We start from the raw sequence: 22,200 nt of genomic DNA, 5'->3' as shown, positions 1-22,200 counted from the left end.
AGAGGTGGTTCGGCAGTGTGCGCGTGTGTTGGACCTGAGAGTACAACGTTCCGGGAGGGAACCGTTGTAGAAATAGTTCAGAATCCGCTGTCCTATAAAGTGTGCTTTCAACAGAGCCCAGGCCGAAGGGACCGGGACTATGGCTGGGTCCCTCACAATAGTATCCGGCTTGTGCGCTTCCCGTGGTATAAAGAGCCAGTTCTGGTGATTCCCCGAGCAGCCGAGGAGAAGCCGCAACAAGTGCTCGGAAGGTTCTCCGCAAGTCATCCCTCTGAGCAGCAGTCTGGAGGGCTGGTGGAGATCCCCATGTCAGAACAAAAGCACCTGGAGGATGCCGAGGTCTCGAAGATAAGCTTTAGTATGCCCGTCAGCGAGGAGAAGCTGTCCTCTGTACAGCACTGCATTCTCTCCCCACCCAAGTCACCCGCTTACGCCATCATGAGCCGCTTGCCCGAGCAGCCATCCCCCTTACTAAGTCCGGATGCAGGGAGCCGGAGCAGCTGTAGCAGCGTGTCCCTGGATAAATGCAGTACGCCGGGCTCACGTTCCCGCACCCCTTTAACGGCTGCACAACAGAAGTACAAGAAGGGAGACGTCGTTTGCACCCCGAACGGTATCCGTAAGAAGTTCAATGGGAAGCAGTGGAGGCGGCTGTGCTCACGGGATAGCTGCATGAAGGAGTCCCAGCGTCGAGGATACTGTTCCCGGCATCTGTCCATGAGGACGAAGGAGATGGAGAACCTGTCCGAGGGCCGGGGCGGCCGGGAGGGGAGTGCAGAGTTTGACTGGGATGACACCTCACGGGACAGTGAAGTCAGCAGCATACGCACCGACTCTCGCCCCCGCCTGGTGGCTGCTGCGGACCTCTCTCGCTTTGACTTTGATGAGTGTGAAGCTGCAAATATGTTAGTGTCTCTGGGAAGCTCCCGTTCCGGAACGCCATCCTTCTCACCTGTCTCCAACCAGTCTCCGTTCTCCCCAACGCCGTCTCCTTCACCTTCTCCACTCTTCGGCTTCAGGCCAGCCAACTTCAGTCCCATAAATGCTTCCCCTGTCATCCAGCGAGCGGCTCGCAGTCGTCATGTAAGCGCAAGCACCCCCAAGGGGCAAGCAGTATTGACCCCGGAGATGCTGCACCACTCGCACCACCGAGAGAGGCAGCCGGCTGGTATCCTGCCCTCCTTCCAGACAAACCTTACCTTCACTGTGCCCATGAGCCCCAGCAAGAGGAAGCCAGATTCCCACCACAGCAGTGTCAGCTCAGCCGCCGACTTCCAGAAGACTGATAGCATGGACTCCGGGGTGGACTCTGTCTCTCACACCCCAACACCATCCACACCTGCCGGATTTCGATCTGGCTCACCCGCCATCTTTTCCCGATCCCAGCAAGCCTCTCCATCTTTGCTTCTGTCCCCCCCTGCTGGCCTGACCTCTGACCCTAGCCCTACTGTCCGCAGGGTCCCAGCTGTGCAGAGAGACTCTCCTGTCATTGTGCGTAACCCGGATGTCCCTCTACCCTCAAAGTTTGTGGAAAAGCCGTCTGATGGGGGACCTCGAGGTGTTGGTGGAGCGGTGACAGGAGGCAGCAGTCCCAGGCGTCTGGTTAAAGTATGCTCCAAGGAGCATCCTTCTAAGACTCCGCTCCAGATACCAGTACCCATCAATGCTACCCAGATACAGAATGTGGCACGGTCATTGCCGTCTGGTCAAGCCAGCGCTGGAGAGTCATCCCCCTGCACGTCCTCTGGTCTATCAGATCACCCTCCAGCCGCCTTCAGTGTCTCCTCACCATTCCAGCCGCTCGCCTTCCATCCATCTCCTGCCGCTTTGCTGCCAGTTATCGTGCCCAGTGACTACAGCAGCCACCCTGCTCCGAAGAAAGAGATCATCATGGGACGGCCGGGCACAGGTAGGCGACACCTTCACATCCGCGTTGCTGCGTAATCATAAAGAGAGTTGTGGAATTGTATTTTGAGCAATCACCTACCTCACCTCCATGACCAGGAGCAATCCGGGTAATAACGAGGGGCAGAAGCAGGGAAACTGAGTTCCTCGCGACTGGAGCGTCAGTAATTAATAGCATCTGCATTATGTGAATGAAAACGTACCTGCGCCTGAAGGACCCCCTCTGCTGATGTCTCCCCCTCTGCCACGTGTGTACCCCTGAGAGTGAAATCCCTGTAATCCATGTGTAAATTGCTCAGAATGCAATTCCATAGTGTAACCGTCGTAGTTTTATTAGAGCTAAGCTTGTATACCTGAGTTAGTCTGTTAATTATTGTCAGATCTGTAATTACCTTATGATAAGAGCTTTCATTAATGTCCAATGTGCTTTTCAATTGGTCCCTTAAAACAGCATTGCTAGGGCTTGTCTGTCTTCCCTTTAGTGTAAACAGACAACACAGGGGCGGTCCTTCACGCTGCATGCCTGCATTAGGCTTCCGAGTGAGGAGGCGTGTCCCTCAGTAGTCCAATCTGATTGGCTGGCAGGAAGCTGCCGGCTACAAGTGTGTATGGGAAGTGAGGGAAAGCAGTTTTGGCCTCAGAGAAATGGCAGAGGAGCCATTTTGAGAGGAGCCTCATATTATAGAGTTCAAAACAGCCGTAATTAAGGGAAAAGCTCAAGGAAAACAGTGGTATGTGAAGAATCGAAACACTGCTTTATGTATAATGCTGCAGCAGGAACATATGCTAAAATAGATTGTGTGATGAAAACATGCCAGTTACCCTATTACATCATATTCATTGTACAGAAAGAACAGTGCAAAGTGCGGACATTTACTTTTAGTATGACCTGGTGATCAGTTACTTACATAGTATGGCTCCACCTGGTGATCAGTTACTTACATAGTATGGCTCCACCTGGTGATCAGTTAGGCTACTTTCACACTAGCGTTCGATCGGATCCGTTCTGAACGGATCCGCTCATATTAATGCAGACGGAGGCTCCGTTCAGAACGGATCCGTTTTTTTTTTTTTTTTTTTTTTTTCATGATAGTGCAAACGGATCCGTTTTGACTTTACATTGAAAGTCAATGGGGGACGGATCCGTTTGAAAATTGAGCCATACTGTGTCAACTTCAAACGGATCCGTCCCCATTGACTTACATTGTAAGTCTGGACGGATCCGTTTGCCTCCGCACAGCCAGGCGTACACGAAAACGCTACAAGCAGCGTTCAGGTGTCCGCCTGCTGAGCGGAGCGGAGGACAAACGGTGCCAGACTGATGCATTCTGAGCGGATCCGTATCCATCAGAATGCATATTAGGGCTGGGGATCCGTTCAGGGGCCGCTTGTGAGAGCCCCCTTTAAACGGAGCTCACGAGCGGACAGCCGAACGCTAGTGTGAAAGTAGCCTTACTTACATAGTATGGCTCCACCTGGTGTTCAGTTACTTACATAGTGTGGCTCCCCCTGGTGTTCAGTTACTTACATAGTATGGCTCCACCTGGTGATCAGTTACTTACATAGTATGGCACCACCTGGTGTTCAGTTACTTACATAGTATGGCACCACCTGGTGTTCAGTTACTTACATAGTATGGCTCCCCCTGGTGTTCAGTTACTTACATAGTATGGCACCCCCTGGTGTTCAGTTACTTACATAGTATGGCTCCACCTGGTGTTCAGTTACTTGCATAGTATGGCTCCACCAAGTGTTCAGTTACTTACACAGTATGGCTCCACCTGGTGTTCAGTTACTTACACAGTATGGCTCCACCTGGTGTTCAGTTACTTACACAGTATGGCTCCACCTGGTGTTCAGTTACTTACACAGTATGGCTCCCCCTGGTGTTCAGTTACTTACACAGTATGGCTCCACCTGGTGTTCAGTTACCTACACAGTATGGCTCCCCCTGGTGTTCAGTTACTTACACAGTATGGCTCCCACCTGGTGTTCAGTTACTTACACAGTATGGCTCCCCCTGGTGTTCAGTTACTTACACAGTATGGCTCCACCTGGTGGTCAGTTACTTACATAGTATGGCTCCACCTGGTGTTCAGTTACTGACATAGTATGGCTCCCCCTGGTGTTCAGTTACTTACACAGTATGGCTCCACCTGGTGTTCAGTTACTTACATAGTATGGCTCCACCTGGTGCTCAGTTACTTACATAGTATGGCTCCACCTGGTGTTCAGTTACTTACATAGTATGGCTCCCCTGGTGTTCAGTTACTTACATAGTATGGCACCCCCTGGTGATCAGTTACTTACATAGTATGGCTCCACCTGGTGTTCATTTACTTACACAGTATGGCTCCACCTGGTGTTCAGTTACTGACATAGTATGGCTCCCCCTGGTGTTCAGTTACTTACACAGTATGGCTCCACCTGGTGTTCAGTTACTTACATAGTATGGCTCCCCCTGGTGATCAGTTACTTACATAGTATGGCTCCACCTGGTGTTCAGTTACTTACATAGTATGGCTCCCCCTGGTGTTCAGTTACTTACATAGTATGGCACCCCCTGGTGATCAGTTACTTACATAGTATGGCTCCACCTGGTGTTCATTTACTTACACAGTATGGCTCCACCTGGTGTTCAGTTACTTACATAGTATGGCTCCACCTAGTGTTCAGTTACTTACATAGTATGGCTCCCCCTGGTGATCAGTTACTTACATAGTATGGCTCCACCTGGTGTTCAGTTGCTTACATAGTATGGCTCCCCCTGGTGATCAGTTACTTACATAGTATGGCTCCCCCTGGTGTTCAGTTACTTACATAGTATGGCTCCACCTGGTGGTCAGTTACTTACATAGTATGGCTCCACCTGGTGATCAGTTGCTTACATAGTATGGCTCCCCCTGGTGGTCAGTTACTTACATAGTATGGCTCCACCTGGTGGTCAGTTACTTACATAGTATGGCTCCCCCTGGTGTTCAGTTGCTTACATAGTATGGCTCCCCCTGGTGTTCAGTTGCTTACATAGTATGGCGCCCCCTGGTGTTCAGTGTGTAGCACTGCGGACACCCACCACCTGAGCTGAGTGCTGGAGGACATGCATGCTCGGTCTCTCTGCGCACAGCCAGGTCTCTGCACAGGGATCCCCTCCTCCCTGCAGGGCAGCCAACCCCTTTCAGCCCGTCAGGGGGAGCGGAGCCGCGGCAGTAGAGGGCGGCCTGCACTGCCCCTTCACTGCTGCAGACTCAGTTCATGTATTCTCTGTCTGCAGGACACAGCTACCAGAGGGGGAAGGAGACTGACTGGCGCTGATGTGGAGTGCGCGGGAGTGAAGGCATATGCAGTGCATGCAAGGGGTTTGGCAGTTGTAAGCAGAGAAGGGTCATGTGACATGACAAAGCCCGCCCACAGTGGCACCGATCGGCAGTGGTGATGAGGGGGACACAGAAAAGAATGTGAGAAGAACGTTAGTTTTTGGGGAAAAATTGTGCTTTTAGATTTTTGGGACTTTTTGTATGATCTCTGTAGGTGGGATATCCCTTTAAATCGGCTCTAAAGGTGGAGTGTCCCCTTAACAGCAGATGAGATGCCGCGGGCGCCGTAGGGGGAACCCCCCGGTGTACAGCGGGCGCCGTAGGGGGAACCCCCCGGTGTACAGCGGGCGCCGTAGGGGGAACCCCCCGGTGTACAGCGGGCGCCGTAGGGGGAACCCCTTCTGAATCTGCCCTGTTTATTGCCCTTTTCACTGACGTTTCTTGCGGTTCGGTTGACGCCATCTTGGCTCCTCCACGCCTTCCATTCTCATCACCTGGATTTCTGTGCCTCTGCATCCTGCGCCCTCCTCTCCCCCACCCTCAGGTTACCCTTTCGCCAGCTAATGACTCCCAGAGCTGCGCTCATCAGGCTGGAAAGCAAATCCGCTGCTGGGAGAACACGTGTCTAACATGGCGGCCATTACCCAACTTGGCGGGGGTCCTATGCGAGGATTCGGGGAGAGCTGGGTGATCTGTTATGGCGACTATGATGTACCCGATGTTCTCCGCGCCGCCTGCTCCCGGTTCACGGACGTCTCCTCTACATCTTCAGTTTTCTGCTTGTGACCCCGAGCTGTGAATGTGACGGGAGGTGCGAACGCGGCGTCTCAGCTGTAGAGGAGGTGCGGGCGCCGTACGTGGCACCACATCTATTTCTATCTGCTGAGAGTGAGGGCGACACGGGAGAGTGGAGGGCGGGCGATATACTCCTGTGTGTGCCCCGTGTACCCCTGTATACTGCATGTGCCGGCATGTTTGTGCCCCGTGTACCCCTGTGTGCTAGAGGGGCCCCGTGTACCCCTGTGTGCTAGAGGGGCCCCGTGTACCCCTGTGTGCTAGAGGGGCCCCGTGTACCCCTGTGTGCTAGAGGGGCCCCGTGTACCCCTGTGTGCTAGAGGGGCCCCGTGTACCCCTGTGTGCTAGAGGGGCCCCGTGTACCCCTGTGTGCTAGAGGGGCCCCGTGTACCCCTGTGTGCTAGAGGGGCCCCGTGTACCCCTGTGTGCTAGAGGGGCCATGTTTGTGCCCTGTGTGCTAGAGGGGCCCCGTGTGTGCCCCGTATACCCCTGTATACTGCATGTGCCGGCATGTTTGTGCCCCGTGTACCCCTGTGTGCTAGAGGGGCCCCGTGTACCCCTGTATACTGCATGTGCCGGCATGTTTGTGCCCCGTGTACCCCTGTGTGCTAGAGGGGCCCCGTGTACCCCTGTGTGCTAGAGGGGCCCCGTGTACCCCTGTGTGCACCCCACATTAACCAACTCCGGCTATAGGGTGAGTCCGGGGTAAGAGGTGCACCCCTCCCCCGGGGGGCACCAGGAGACGATGCCGCCCTCCTTCCTCTATCTCCAGGGTGGGGGGCACCTGACTTTTCCCGAGGGAGGTTTGCTGTTCAGGACTGTTTCAGGCGGCCATGTTGGCAGCGCTCTGTGTGCCAGTCTGCGGCCGGCGTGTCCGGCTCAGCTCACCCATACGGTAAATATAGGCCGGGCTGGCGCTGCGGTCCTGCTGGGACTTGTGTGGGACTCTGTGTGAAAACTGAATAAGACGTCCTCCCCTCCCCCGCCTGGATCCGGACTGGATCCCAGCACTGAAGCCGCCTCTTCCAGGCTGCAGAGCGAGCGGCCAGGACCACACAGGACCCTGTATGTCCGCAGCACCCCAGGGGGCACGCCCTGCCGCCCAAAGGAGTGGTCAGTCATTGCATTGACGGAACTACAACTCCCACCATGCAGTGACATTTGTATTAGTGGAATGCCCACAACTTTCTCATACACCTTACGTTTCAAGATCTCTGCTTGCTGTCAGTGGTTGGAAGCCTGTCCCTCTCACAGTACATCTCTCTTCTTGGAAGCTGTGCATCCGGATGTAAACACAAATGTTCCTGTTCACTGTCAGCAAGCAGAGATCTGTCAGTCAGGCGCGATCAGGCCCTCAGAATGCAAACCAGAATATTTCTATTCACAGTCAGCCAGCAGAGCTCTTGAAAGAGGCGAGAAATGGAAACAGTCTATTATAAAGTTGCAGTAGTTTTCATCCATTAAGCTCCATTTACATCTGTCCCACCAGCCTGTGGCAAAACTACAACTCCCAGCATGCCCTGCAGATTTCTACTAGACTTTTTGTTTGAAGGCCTCACCGTTTTCAAGATCTCGGCTTGCTGTCAGTGTTTGGAAACGTCTTGCTCACACAGGGCTCCTCACGTTATATCAGAGCTTTCTCTTTGCGTCTGGATGGGAACAAAGAATGTTTCTGTTCAGTGTCTGCAAGCAGAGATCTTGTAAAATGTGAATGCTGAAAACGCCGAACATAAAGAGAAGTGGAGTAGGATTGAGGCCGGATTGTTGGGGGCTCGGAGGAGGTTCCCGTAATCCGGCACTTCGGGCCCTGCCGATCGGCAGCACTGGCCCCCCCGCCCTTGCTTCTGTGTCATGCAATTGGGATACGATCTTCCATTCACTGATGGCAAACAGTGGTCTTGAAATGTGTTTCTGCGCAAAGCATGTTAGAAAGTTGCAGGTTTTTCGTTATGCAGTGATTTAAGCGATTTAATTGATTTAACCTGTCGGGGATGCTAGGAGTTGTAGTTTGCTGCGGCTCAGGTTGGAGGCCATTGCTGTGAACCCTGACCTGGCTTACTATGGTGACGCGGCTGGCACACAGCGCAGACAGCTCTTTAGCGCCCCCAGTATGGCTTCTGTCGCGCCAGGGGCCACACGTGACCTCATCCATAGCTGTCCACACGGCCTATGACTCTCCCGATCCAGCGCGCCCCCCCCTCCCCCCCCCCCCCCCCCCCCCGGCGCTCTCCGCGGATCATGCAGAGAAGATGAATCCGTTTATTTAGTGAGCGTCTGCTGCGCGGTTTTCCCCGTGGGTGTCTGTTCGGCTGAGCGGGGGTTAATGGAGCCTCGTTCCCATCATCAGTGACAAAACCGTTTCTCGGCAACAGGTAACCGGGGCGACCGTTTCCTAAAAAAAGCATGAAAGAAAGGATCACCCCTCCCATCCTCCGCCCCTTGATGCGCCCGATTAGATTCCATTAATAAAGGCGTCTTAGTAGTAAGTGACCTTCACGGCGGCGCCCGCAGGTCTCAGGTGGGTTGTGCCCACCTAGGCCTGGGCATCGAATATTATCCTGACGCCTGGTGTGGATTTAAAGGGGCACCGGCCTGGTCCACGTCTGAGTGCACCCAGCCCCACCCCCGCTTCCTTACCACACCCCTGTGATGAAGAAAAGTCTTGTGACGTCGTCACCGTTTACAAGATCTGTGCTTGCAGTCAGTGAATAGGGAGTGAGTGTTGACACAGTTACAGGATAAGCCATGCTGGGTCAGCTGGACAGGATCCGGACAGGTTTTCAGCCCAAGGATGTAACTGCCGGACATTTCCATTCCCTGTCAGCAAGCAGAGCTTTGGAAAGCTATAAGAATGAAGAACAGAAGGATTGGGAAGTTGTGCTTGTTCACACTAACACATTGTTGCAAACAATACTTCCTCCGTTTGCAGTCAGTGAATACAGTTGTTTCCAGTCTGGACAGTTCTATAAACAGTGTGGACTCTGGACTGATACATTGTAACAATCTGCATCGCCATACTGGATACAATTGTAACAAACTCTCAGCTGTGAGAAGTGCTATGTCTGTGTTCAGCCTCTGGATGTAAACAAGTGTTCCCATTCACTGACAGCAAGCATAGAATTTGAAACTGATGAGGAATTGACCAGCAGACGGTGTATATGAACCTGTACAGGAGCGTATTATATACAGGGCAGGAAGGCTGGCGGTGACCTGTGGGTCGGGGTTGTGCCCCCATCCTGTGCCAGGACTGTCGGACCCTCCTCGCTGACGCACAGGCTGTAGGTCCGGCCGGGAGCGGAGGGGTTAATCCTGCCTCCCACACGCTTCCTCCTCACATGAGAACATCCTCCCCTGCTGTCTGCAGACCTTGCCTGCTGTTCACATTCGCCATTGTGGGGAGCGAGCGCCGTGGACTGGTAGCGAGAGCGGTGTCTCTCCGATCCGTACTCCGTCCATAGGGGGCAGGATGGCAGTGGTGGGCTGAATAGGCGTCTCCCCACCAGTCCATCTCCAGGACTGCAGTACCAGGCACAGCCACTACCAGAGGAATGGCGCTGTGTCCAGGGCCCCAATATTCTGAGCGCCACAGTGTATAGTAACTGTGTCACCAGCCGCACGCCCCCGCTTCTTTCTCTCTCTCTCTCTCGTTCTCTCTCTCTCTCTCGTTCTCTCTCTCTCGTTCTCTCTCTCTCGTTCTCTCTCTCTCGTTCTCTCTCTCTCTCGTTCTCTCTCTCTCTCGTTCTCTCTCTCTCTCGTTCTCTCTCTCTCTCTCGTTCTCTCTCTCTCTCGTTCTCTTCTCTCCGTCTCTCTCGTTCTCTCTCGTTCTCTCACCTCGTTCTCTCTCGTCTCTCTCGTCTCTCTCTCTTTGTCTCTCTCTCTCTCTCTCTCTCGTTCTCTCTCTCTCTCTCTCTCGTTCTCTCTCTCTCTCTCGTTCTCTCTCTCTCTCTCGTTCTCTCTCTCTCTCTCGTTCTCTCTCTCTCTCTCTCGTTTCTCTCTCTCTCTCTCGTTCTCTCTCTCTCTCTCTCGTTCTCTCTCTCTCTCTCGTTCTCTCTCTCTCTCTCGCTTCTCTCTCTCTCTCTCCGTTCTCTCTCTCCTCTCGTTCTCTCTCTCTCTCTTTCCTCTCTCTCTCGTTCTCTCTCTCATCTTCCTGTCTCTCTGTCTCCTCTTCTCTCTATTCTCTCGTTCCTCTCTCTTTCTCTCCTCTCTCTCTCGTTCCTCTCTCTTCTCGTTTCCTCTCTCTCTCGTCTCTCTCTCTCTCTTCTCCTCTTTCTCTCTCTCTCTCTTTCTCTCTCGTCTCTCTTCTCCTCTCTCTCGTTATCGCTCTCTTTCGTTCTCTCTCTCTCTCTCTCGTTCTACTCTCTCTTCTCTCTTCGTATCTCTCTCTCTCTCTCGTTCTCCTCTCTCTCTCTCGTTCTCCTTCTCTCTCTCTTTCTCTCTCTCTCTCTTGTCTCTCTCTCTCTCTTCGTTCTCTCTCTCTCTCGTCTCGTTCTGCTCTCTCTCTCCTCTCGTCTCTCTCTCTCTCTTCTCATCGCTCTCTCGTTCTCTCTCTCATCTCGTTTCTCTCTCGCTCTCTCGTTCTCTCGTTCTCTCGTTCTCTCCTTTCTCTCCTCTCTCTCTCTCTCTCTCTCTCGTTCTCTCTCTCCTCTCGTTCTCTCGTTCTCTCTCTCTCGTTCTCTCTCTCTCTCGTTCTCTCGTTCTCTCTCTCTCAAATTCAAATTCAAATAAGCTTTATTGGCAGGACCAAATATATGTAAGCATTGCCAAAGCAGTTGAGTTTGCATAGGAAAAAGGGGAGGGGGGGGTGATATAAAGGGGAATGGACATAAGTCTGTGGAAGTCCTCAGTTTCTCATGTCCCTCTCAGTCGGTGGCACGCTGTCACATATTGGGCAGCTCTCTTCACCATTGGCTCCTCTTCTCCCAGTAGAATTTGGAGTTTCCTCTTCTCTTCTGTAGAATTGAAGTCCGGGATGAGAGCGGAGAGTCTCTGGAAGTGAGTGTCCCTCACTGATGAGTACTTGGGGCAGTGTAGCAGGAAGTGTTCCTCGTCCTCCACGGCCTCCTGGTCACATTGCTGGCACAGTCTCCTCTCTCTGGGTTTGTAGGTCTGTCTGTGTCGCCCTAATTCCATTTCCAGGCTGTGGGCGCTCAGTCTGTACTGGCTCATCGTCTGTCTTTCTCTCTCTCTCGTTCTCTCTCTCTCTCGTTCTCTCTCTCTCTCTCGTTCTCTCTCTCTCTCGTTCTCTCTCTCTCTCGTTCTCTCTCTCTCTCGTTCTCTCTCTCTCTCGTTCTCTCTCTCGTTCTCTCTCTCGCTCTCTCTCGCGCTCTCTCTCTCTCTCGCGTTCTCTCTCGCGTTCTCTCTCGCGTTCTCTCTCGCGTTTCTCTCTCGCGTTCTCTCTCGCGTTCTCTCTCTCTCTCTCTCGTTCTCCTCTCTCTCTCTCGTTCTCTCTCTCTCTTTCTCTCTCTCGTTCTCTCTCTCTCTCGTTCTCTCTCCTCTCGTTCTCTCTCTCTCTCGTTCTCTCTCTCTCTCGTTCTCTCTCTCTCTCGTTCTCTCTCTCTCGTTCTCTCTCTCTCTCGTTCTCTCTCTCTCTCGTTTCTCTCTCTCTCTCTCGTTCTCTCTCTCTCTCTCGTTCTCTCTCTCTCTCTCGTTCTCTCTCTCTCTCTCGTTCCTCTCGTTCTCTCGTCTTCGTTCTCTCGTTCTCTCGTTTCTCTCTCTCTCGCTCTCGTTCTCTCTCTCTCGTTCCTCTCCGTTCTTCTCCCGTTCTCTCTCGTTCTCTCTCGTTCTCTCTCGTTCTCTCGTTTTCTCTCTCTCTCGTTCTCTCTCGTTCTCTCTCTCTCTCGTTCTCTCTCGTTCTCTCTCTCTCTCGTTCTCTCTCTCTCGTTCTCTCTGTCAGTCCTGGGAGTTGTAGTTTCTGATTAACCCCCTCTTGTCTGGCTGCCGCCTGTGACGTAGCAGGAGTATTTGTCAGACGCTGAGTCACGGTCACACGACCTCCTGAGACACCATGATGTTGGAGGGGGTCACACCCTAAAGACATAGGGAGGAGCGAGGCGCGAACCTTCTTGTGTCAGGTGCTCGCTGTGCGGACACGATCCGGGACCTGAGCGTGGAAATGACTTCGTCTCCTCATCTTCCACTTAATTACTCTAATATCCTGCATACACGACTGGATGAGAAGTCTCATGGCGCCCCCTAGTGGACAACTGTGAAACACCACTAAAGCTTTATTTTATTTATTATACATCACTGACATATTCCACAGCGCTGTACAGACATTCTCATCACTATATATCACTGACATATTCCACAGCGCTGTACAGACATTCTCATCACTATATATCACTGACATATTCCACAGCGCTGTACAGACATTCTCATCACTTATATATCACTGACATATTCCACAGCGCTGTACAGACATTCTCATCACTATATATCACTGACATATTCCACAGCGCTGTACAGACATTCTCATCACTGATATATCACTGACATATTCCACAGCGATGTACAGACATTCTCATCACTGATATATCACTGACATATTCCACAGCGCTGTACAGACATTCTAATCACTGATATATCACTGACATATTCCACAGCGATGTACAGACATTCTCATCACTGATATATCACTGACATATTCCACAGCGCTGTACAGACATTCTCATCACTTATATATCACTGACATATTCCACAGCGCTGTACAGACATTCTAATCACTGATATATCACTGACATATTCCACAGCGCTGTACAGACATTCTCATCACTTATATATCACTGACATATTCCACAGCGCTGTACAGACATTCTCATCACTATATATCACTGACATATTCCACAGCGCTGTACAGACATTCTCATCACTTATATATCACTGACATATTCCACAGCGCTGTACAGACATTCTCATCCCTTATATATCACTGACATATTCCACAGCGCTGTACAGACATTCTCATCACTTATATATCACTGACACATTCCACAGCGCTGTACATACATTCTCATCCCTTATATATCACTGACATATTCCACAGCGCTGTACAGACATTCTCATCACTTATATATCACTGACACATTCCACAGCGCTGTACAGACATTCTCATCACTTATATATCACTGACATATTCCACAGCGCTGTACAGACATTCTCATCACTGATATATCACTGACATATTCCACAGCGCTGTACAGACATTCTCATCACTTATATATCACTGACATATTCCACAGCGCTGTACAGACATTCTCATCACTTATATATCACTGACCTATTCCACAGTGCTGTACAGACATTCTCATCACTTATATATCACTGACATATTCCACAGCACTGTACAGACATTCTCATCACTTATATATCGCTGACATATTCCACAGCGCTGTACAGACATTCTCATCACTTCTATATCACTGACATATTCCACAGCGCTGTACAGACATTCTCATCACTTATATATCGCTGACATATTCCACAGCGCTGTACAGACATTCTCATCACTTATATATCACTGACATATTTCACAGCCCTGTACAGACATTCTCATCACTTATATATCACTGACATATTCCACAGCGCTGTACAGACATTCTCATCACTTATATATCACTGACATATTCCACAGCGCTGTACAGACATTCTCATCACTTATATATCACTGACATATTCCACAGCTCTGTACAGACATTCTCATCACTTATATATCACTGACATATTCCCCAGCGCTGTACAGACATTCTCATCACTTATATATCACTGACATATTCCACAGTGCTGTACAGACATTCTCATCACTTATATATCACTGACATATTCCACAGCGCTGTACAGACATTCTCATCCCTTATATATCACTGACATATTCCACAGCGCTGTACAGACATTCTCATCACTTATATATCACTGACATATTCCACAGTGCTGTACAGACATTCTCATCACTTATATATCACTGACATATTCCACAGCGCTGTACAGACATTCTCATCCCTTATATATCACTGACATATTCCACAGCGCTGTACAGACATTCTCATCACTTCTATATCACTGACATATTCCACAGTGCTGTACAGACATTCTCATCACTTTATATATCACTGACATATTCCACAGCGCTGTACAGACATTCTCATCACTTATATATCACTGACATATTCCACAGCGCTGTACAGACATTCTCATCACTTTATATATCACTGACATATTCCACAGCGCTGTACAGACATTCTCATCACTTATATATCACTGACATATTCCACAGCGCTGTACAGACATTCTCATCACTTATATATCACTGACACATTCCACAGCGCTGTACAGACATTCTCATCACTGATATATCACTGACATATTCCACAGCGCTGTACAGACATACTCATCACTTATATATCACTGACATATTCCACAGCGCTGTACAGACATTCTCATCACTTTATATATCACTGACATATTCCACAGTGCTGTACAGACATTCTCATCACTTATATATCACTGACACATTCCACAGTGCTGTACAGACATTCTCATCACTTATATATCACTGACATATTCCACAGCGCTGTACAGACATTCTCATCACTTATATATCACTGACATATTCCACAGTGCTGTACAGACATTCTCATCACTTATATATCACTGACATATTCCACAGCGCTGTACAGACATTCTCATCCCTTATATATCACTGACATATTCCACAGTGCTGTACAGACATTCTCATCACGCTGTCCCCAGGAGCTCACAATCTAAGTTCCCTATCAGTATGTCTAGTGTGCGATTCAACAGGAGAACCCAGAGGAGAACATACAAACTCCATGCAGATGTTGTCCTTAGTTCTACTGCAGAATCTTTTTTTGCGGTGCAGACTGAATCTTGCAGATCATCAATCCATTCAATTGAATGGATCCACGTCCGCAAACAGCGGGCACATGGATGGTGCCCGTGCATTGTCGACCACTATTTGCAGTCCACAGCACAGGGCGATGCGCTCTACTTGTGCTCCCTTTGTTTCTGGTGCCCATTTATTGTCTCCCAGTGACCGGGTGATGGGTGCCGCCCGTCCTCTCCTCATTATATGCTCAGCGTAGGGTTAACGCACCCTGCACCAAAAAGGGATTCTGTCTCTATACCTTTAAAAATACATTAAACATTTACAATTAAATCCTATATCCAAATAAAAATATACAAGTGTCAAACGCCGCTGATTCTCCTTAATGGCTGTACTTTGTATCTTATTATGAATGCACAAGTAGCGCTGTGCGTATCAGCTGTGTGTCCTGTTATAAATGCACAAGTAGCGCTGTGCGTATCAGCTGTGTGTCCTGTTATAAATACACAAGTAGCGCTGTGCGTATCGACTGTGTGTCCTGTTATAAACGCACAAGTAGCGCTGTGCGTATCAGCTGTGTGTCCTGTTATAAACGCACAAGTAGCGCTGTGCGTATCAGCTGTGTGTCCTGTTAGAAATGCACAAGTAGCGCTGTGCGTATCAGCTGTGTGTCCTGTTATAAATGCACAAGTAGCGCTGTGCGTATCGACTGTGTGTCCTGTTAGAAATGCACAAGTAGCGCTGTGCGCATCAGCTGTGTGTCCTGTTATAAACGCACAAGTAGCGCTGTGCGTATCAACTGTGTGTCCTGTTATAAACGCACAAGTAGCGCTGTGCGTATCAGCTGTGTGTCCTGTTATAAACGCACAAGTAGCGCTGTGCGTATCGACTGTGTGTCCTGTTAGAAATGCACAAGTAGCGCTGTGCGTATCGACTGTGTGTCCTGTTAGAAATGCACAAGTAGCGCTGTGCGTATCAGCTGTGTGTCCTGTTAGAAATGCACAAGTAGCGCTGTGCGTATCAGCTGTGTGTCCTGTTAGAAATGCACAAGTAGCGCTGTGCGTATCGACTGTGTGTCCTGTTAGAAATGCACAAGTAGCGCTGTGCGTATCAGCTGTGTGTCCTGTTAGAAATGCACAAGTAGCGCTGTGCGTATCAGCTGTGTGTCCTGTTATAAATACACAAGTAGCGCTGTGCGTATCCACTGTGTGTCCTGTTATAAACGCACAAGTAGCGCTGTGCGTATCCACTGTGTGTCCTGTTATAAACGCACAAGTAGCGCTGTGCGTATCAACTGTGTGTCCTGTTAGAAACGCACAAGTAGCGCTGTGCGTATCGACTGTGTGTCCTGTTAGAAATGCACAAGTAGCGCTGTGCGTATCAACTGTGTGTCCTGTTAGAAATGCACAAGTAGCGCTGTGCGTATCAGCTGTGTGTCCTGTTAGAAATGCACAAGTAGCGCTGTGCGTATCCACTGTGTGTCCTGTTAGAAATGCACAAGTAGCGCTATGCGTATCGACTGTGTGTCCTGTTAGAAACGCACAAGTAGCGCTGTGCGTATCAGCTGTGTGTCCTGTTAGAAACGCACAAGTAGCGCTGTGCGTATCGACTGTGTGTCCTGTTATAAACGCACAAGTAGCGCTGTGCGTATCAACTGTGTGTCCTGTTAGAAATGCACAAGTAGCGCTGTGCGTATCGACTGTGTGTCCTGTTAGAAATGCACAAGTAGCGCTGTGCGTATCGACTGTGTGTCCTGTTATAAACGCACAAGTAGCGCTGTGCGTATCGACTGTGTGTCCTGTTAGAAATGCACAAGTAGCGCTATGCGTATCCACTGTGTGTCCTGTTATAAATGCACAGGTAGCGCTATGCGTATCGACTGTGTGTCCTGTTATAAATGCACAAGTAGCGCTGTGCGTATCAGCTGTGTGTCCTGTTAGAAATGCACAAGTAGCGCTGTGCGTATCCACTGTGTGTCCTGTTAGAAATGCACAAGTAGCGCTGTGCGTATCAGCTGTGTGTCCTGTTATAAACGCACAAGTAGCGCTGTGCGTATCAGCTGTGTGTCCTGTTATAAATGCACAAGTAGCGCTGTGCGTATCCACTGTGTGTCCTGTTAGAAATGCACAAGTAGCGCTATGCGTATCAGCGGTGTGTCCTGTTATAAATGCACAAGTAGCGCTGTGCGTATCAGCTGTGTGTCCTGTTAGAAATGCACAAGTAGCGCTGTGCGTATCGACTGTGTGTGTGTCCTGTTATAAATGCACAAGTAGCGCTGTGCGTATCAGCTGTGTGTCCTGTTAGAAATGCACAAGTAGCGCTGTGCGTATCGACTGTGTGTGTGTCCTGTTAGAAATGCACAAGTAGCGCTGTGCGTATCAGCTGTGTGTCCTGTTAGAAATGCACAAGTAGCGCTGTGCGTATCAGCTGTGTGTCCTGTTAGAAATGCACAAGTAGCGCTGTGCGTATCAGCTGTGTGTCCTGTTAGAAATGCACAAGTAGCGCTGTGCGTATCGACTGTGTGTCCTGTTAGAAATGCACAAGTAGCGCTGTGCGTATCGACTGTGTGTCCTGTTAGAAATGCACAAGTAGCGCTGTGCGCATCAGCTGTGTGTCCTGTTAGAAATGCACAAGTAGCGCTGTGCGTATCGACTATGTGTCCTGTTAGAAACGCACAAGTAGCGCTGTGCGCATCAGCTGTGTGTCCTGTTAGAAATGCACAGGTAGCGCTATGCGTATCGACTGTGTGTCCTGTTATAAATGCACAAGTAGCGCTGTGCGTATCAGCTGTGTGTCCTGTTAGAAATGCACAAGTAGCGCTGTGCGTATCGACTGTGTGTGTGTCCTGTTAGAAATGCACAAGTAGCGCTGTGCGTATCAGCTGTGTGTCCTGTTATAAATGCACAAGTAGTGCTGTGCGTATCAGCTGTGTGTCCTGTTATAAATGCACAAGTAGCGCTGTGCGTATCAGCTGTGTGTCCTGTTAGAAATGCACAAGTAGCGCTGTGCGTATCGACTGTGTGTGTGTCCTGTTAGAAATGCACAAGTAGCGCTGTGCGTATCCACTGTGTGTCCTGTTAGAAATGCACAAGTAGCGCTATGCGTATCCACTGTGTGTCCTGTTATAAATGCACAAGTAGCGCTATGCGTATCCACTGTGTGTCCTGTTATAAATGCACAGGTAGCGCTATGCGTATCGACTGTGTGTCCTGTTAGAAATGCACAAGTAGCGCTGTGCGCATCAGCTGTGTGTCCTGTTATAAACGCACAAGTAGCGCTGTGCGTATCAACTGTGTGTCCTGTTATAAACGCACAAGTAGCGCTGTGCGTATCAGCTGTGTGTCCTGTTATAAACGCACAAGTAGCGCTGTGCGTATCGACTGTGTGTCCTGTTAGAAATGCACAAGTAGCGCTGTGCGTATCAGCTGTGTGTCCTGTTAGAAATGCACAAGTAGCGCTGTGCGTATCAGCTGTGTGTCCTGTTAGAAATGCACAAGTAGCGCTGTGCGTATCAGCTGTGTGTCCTGTTAGAAATGCACAAGTAGCGCTGTGCGTATCGACTGTGTGTCCTGTTAGAAATGCACAAGTAGCGCTGTGCGTATCAGCTGTGTGTCCTGTTAGAAATACACAAGTAGCGCTGTGCGTATCAGCTGTGTGTCCTGTTATAAATACACAAGTAGCGCTGTGCGTATCCACTGTGTGTCCTGTTATAAACGCACAAGTAGCGCTGTGCGTATCCACTGTGTGTCCTGTTATAAACGCACAAGTAGCGCTGTGCGTATCCACTGTGTGTCCTGTTATAAACGCACAAGTAGCGCTGTGCGTATCAACTGTGTGTCCTGTTAGAAATGCACAAGTAGCGCTGTGCGTATCAGCTGTGTGTCCTGTTAGAAATGCACAAGTAGCGCTGTGCGTATCGACTGTGTGTCCTGTTATAAACGCACAAGTAGCGCTGTGCGTATCAGCTGTGTGTCCTGTTAGAAACGCACAAGTAGCGCTGTGCGTATCCACTGTGTGTCCTGTTATAAACGCACAAGTAGCGCTGTGCGTATCAACTGTGTGTCCTGTTAGAAACGCACAAGTAGCGCTGTGCGTATCGACTGTGTGTCCTGTTAGAAATGCACAAGTAGCGCTGTGCGTATCAACTGTGTGTCCTGTTAGAAATGCACAAGTAGCGCTGTGCGTATCAGCTGTGTGTCCTGTTAGAAATGCACAAGTAGCGCTGTGCGTATCCACTGTGTGTCCTGTTAGAAATGCACAAGTAGCGCTATGCGTATCGACTGTGTGTCCTGTTAGAAACGCACAAGTAGCGCTGTGCGTATCAGCTGTGTGTCCTGTTAGAAACGCACAAGTAGCGCTGTGCGTATCGACTGTGTGTCCTGTTATAAACGCACAAGTAGCGCTGTGCGTATCAACTGTGTGTCCTGTTAGAAATGCACAAGTAGCGCTGTGCGTATCGACTGTGTGTCCTGTTAGAAATGCACAAGTAGCGCTGTGCGTATCGACTGTGTGTCCTGTTATAAACGCACAAGTAGCGCTGTGCGTATCGACTGTGTGTCCTGTTAGAAATGCACAAGTAGCGCTATGCGTATCCACTGTGTGTCCTGTTATAAATGCACAGGTAGCGCTATGCGTATCGACTGTGTGTCCTGTTATAAATGCACAAGTAGCGCTGTGCGTATCAGCTGTGTGTCCTGTTAGAAATGCACAAGTAGCGCTGTGCGTATCCACTGTGTGTCCTGTTAGAAATGCACAAGTAGCGCTGTGCGTATCAGCTGTGTGTCCTGTTATAAACGCACAAGTAGCGCTGTGCGTATCAGCTGTGTGTCCTGTTATAAATGCACAAGTAGCGCTGTGCGTATCCACTGTGTGTCCTGTTAGAAATGCACAAGTAGCGCTATGCGTATCAGCGGTGTGTCCTGTTATAAATGCACAAGTAGCGCTGTGCGTATCAGCTGTGTGTCCTGTTAGAAATGCACAAGTAGCGCTGTGCGTATCGACTGTGTGTGTGTCCTGTTATAAATGCACAAGTAGCGCTGTGCGTATCAGCTGTGTGTCCTGTTAGAAATGCACAAGTAGCGCTGTGCGTATCGACTGTGTGTGTGTCCTGTTAGAAATGCACAAGTAGCGCTGTGCGTATCAGCTGTGTGTCCTGTTAGAAATGCACAAGTAGCGCTGTGCGTATCAGCTGTGTGTCCTGTTAGAAATGCACAAGTAGCGCTGTGCGTATCAGCTGTGTGTCCTGTTAGAAATGCACAAGTAGCGCTGTGCGTATCGACTGTGTGTCCTGTTAGAAATGCACAAGTAGCGCTGTGCGTATCGACTGTGTGTCCTGTTAGAAATGCACAAGTAGCGCTGTGCGCATCAGCTGTGTGTCCTGTTAGAAATGCACAAGTAGCGCTGTGCGTATCGACTATGTGTCCTGTTAGAAACGCACAAGTAGCGCTGTGCGCATCAGCTGTGTGTCCTGTTAGAAATGCACAGGTAGCGCTATGCGTATCGACTGTGTGTCCTGTTATAAATGCACAAGTAGCGCTGTGCGTATCAGCTGTGTGTCCTGTTAGAAATGCACAAGTAGCGCTGTGCGTATCGACTGTGTGTGTGTCCTGTTAGAAATGCACAAGTAGCGCTGTGCGTATCAGCTGTGTGTCCTGTTATAAATGCACAAGTAGTGCTGTGCGTATCAGCTGTGTGTCCTGTTATAAATGCACAAGTAGCGCTGTGCGTATCAGCTGTGTGTCCTGTTAGAAATGCACAAGTAGCGCTGTGCGTATCGACTGTGTGTGTGTCCTGTTAGAAATGCACAAGTAGCGCTGTGCGTATCCACTGTGTGTCCTGTTAGAAATGCACAAGTAGCGCTATGCGTATCCACTGTGTGTCCTGTTATAAATGCACAAGTAGCGCTATGCGTATCCACTGTGTGTCCTGTTATAAATGCACAGGTAGCGCTATGCGTATCGACTGTGTGTCCTGTTAGAAATGCACAAGTAGCGCTGTGCGTATCCACTGTGTGTCCTGTTAGAAATGCACAAATAGCGCTGTGCGTATCAGCTGTGTGTCCTGTTAGAAATGCACAAGTAGCGCTATGCGTATCAGCGGTGTGTCCTGTTATAAATGCACAAGTAGCGCTGTGCGTATCAGCTGTGTGTCCTGTTAGAAATGCACAAGTAGCGCTGTGCGTATCGACTGTGTGTGTGTCCTGTTAGAAATGCACAAGTAGCGCTATGCGTATCAGCTGTGTGTCCTGTTAGAAATGCACAAGTAGCGCTGTGCGTATCAGCTGTGTGTCCTGTTAGAAATGCACAAGTAGCGCTGTGCGTATCGACTGTGTGTCCTGTTAGAAATGCACAAGTAGCGCTATGCGTATCAGCTGTGTGTCCTGTTATAAACGCACAAGTAGCGCTGTGCGTATCAGCTGTGTGTCCTGTTAGAAATGCACAAGTAGCGCTGTGCGTATCGACTGTGTGTCCTGTTAGAAATGCACAAGTAGCGCTGTGCGTATCAGCTGTGTGTCCTGTTATAAACGCACAAGTAGCGCTGTGCGTATCAGCTGTGTGTCCTGTTATAAACGCACAAGTAGCGCTATGCGCATCGACTGTGTGTCCTGTTAGAAACGCACAAGTAGCGCTATGCGTATCAGCTGTGTGTCCTGTTATAAACGCACAAGTAGCGCTGTGCGTATCGACTGTGTGTCCTGTTATAAACGCACAAGTAGCGCTGTGCGTATCAGCTGTGTGTCCTGTTATAAATGCACAAGTAGCGCTGTGCGTATCGACTGTGTGTCCTGTTAGAAACGCACAAGTAGCGCTATGCGTATCGACTGTGTGTCCTGTTATAAACGCACAAGTAGCGCTGTGCGTATCAGCTGTGTGTCCTGTTAGAAACGCACAAGTAGCGCTGTGCGTATCAGCTGTGTGTCCTGTTATAAACGCACAAGTAGCGCTGTGCGTATCGACTGTGTGTCCTGTTATAAATGCACAAGTAGCGCTGTGCGTATCAGCTGTGTGTCCTGTTAGAAACGCACAAGTAGCGCTGTGCGTATCAGCTGTGTGTCCTGTTATAAACGCACAAGTAGCGCTGTGCGTATCGACTGTGTGTCCTGTTATAAATGCACAAGTAGCGCTGTGCGTATCAGCTGTGTGTCCTGTTAGAAATGCACAAGTAGCGCTGTGCATATCAACTGTGTGTCCTGTTATAAATGCACAAGTAGCGCTGTGCGTATCAGCTGTGTGTCCTGTTATAAACGCACAAGTAGCGCTGTGCGTATCAGCTGTGTGTCCTGTTATAAACGCACAAGTAGCGCTGTGCGTATCGACTGTGTGTCCTGTTATAAACGCACAAGTAGCG

The 22,200-nt window shown here is 49.8% G+C and overlaps 1 protein-coding gene across 4 annotated transcripts in view; it reads left to right on the top strand.

Moving 5' to 3' along the window:
• The first annotated feature begins 167 nt into the window (after positions 1-167).
• CIC (capicua transcriptional repressor) overlaps positions 168-22,200 on the top strand; it is a 75,703-nt gene continuing 53,670 nt past the window's right edge. For all 4 annotated transcript variants that reach the window (XM_044274371.1, XM_044274370.1, XM_044274367.1 and 1 more), the window contains exon 1: positions 168-1,909. In XM_044274371.1, coding sequence (XP_044130306.1) covers positions 307-1,909 — 1,603 coding nt within the window. In that variant the 5' untranslated portion in view covers positions 168-306. The remainder of the gene's footprint in view (positions 1,910-22,200) is intronic.

The sequence above is a fragment of the Bufo gargarizans genome, unplaced genomic scaffold (genome assembly GCF_014858855.1).
Source record: "Bufo gargarizans isolate SCDJY-AF-19 unplaced genomic scaffold, ASM1485885v1 original_scaffold_1701_pilon, whole genome shotgun sequence".
Taxonomy (NCBI): domain Eukaryota; kingdom Metazoa; phylum Chordata; class Amphibia; order Anura; family Bufonidae; genus Bufo; species Bufo gargarizans.
Note: the sequence above shows the minus strand (reverse complement) of the source record. Positions and strands in the feature narration are given on the sequence as shown.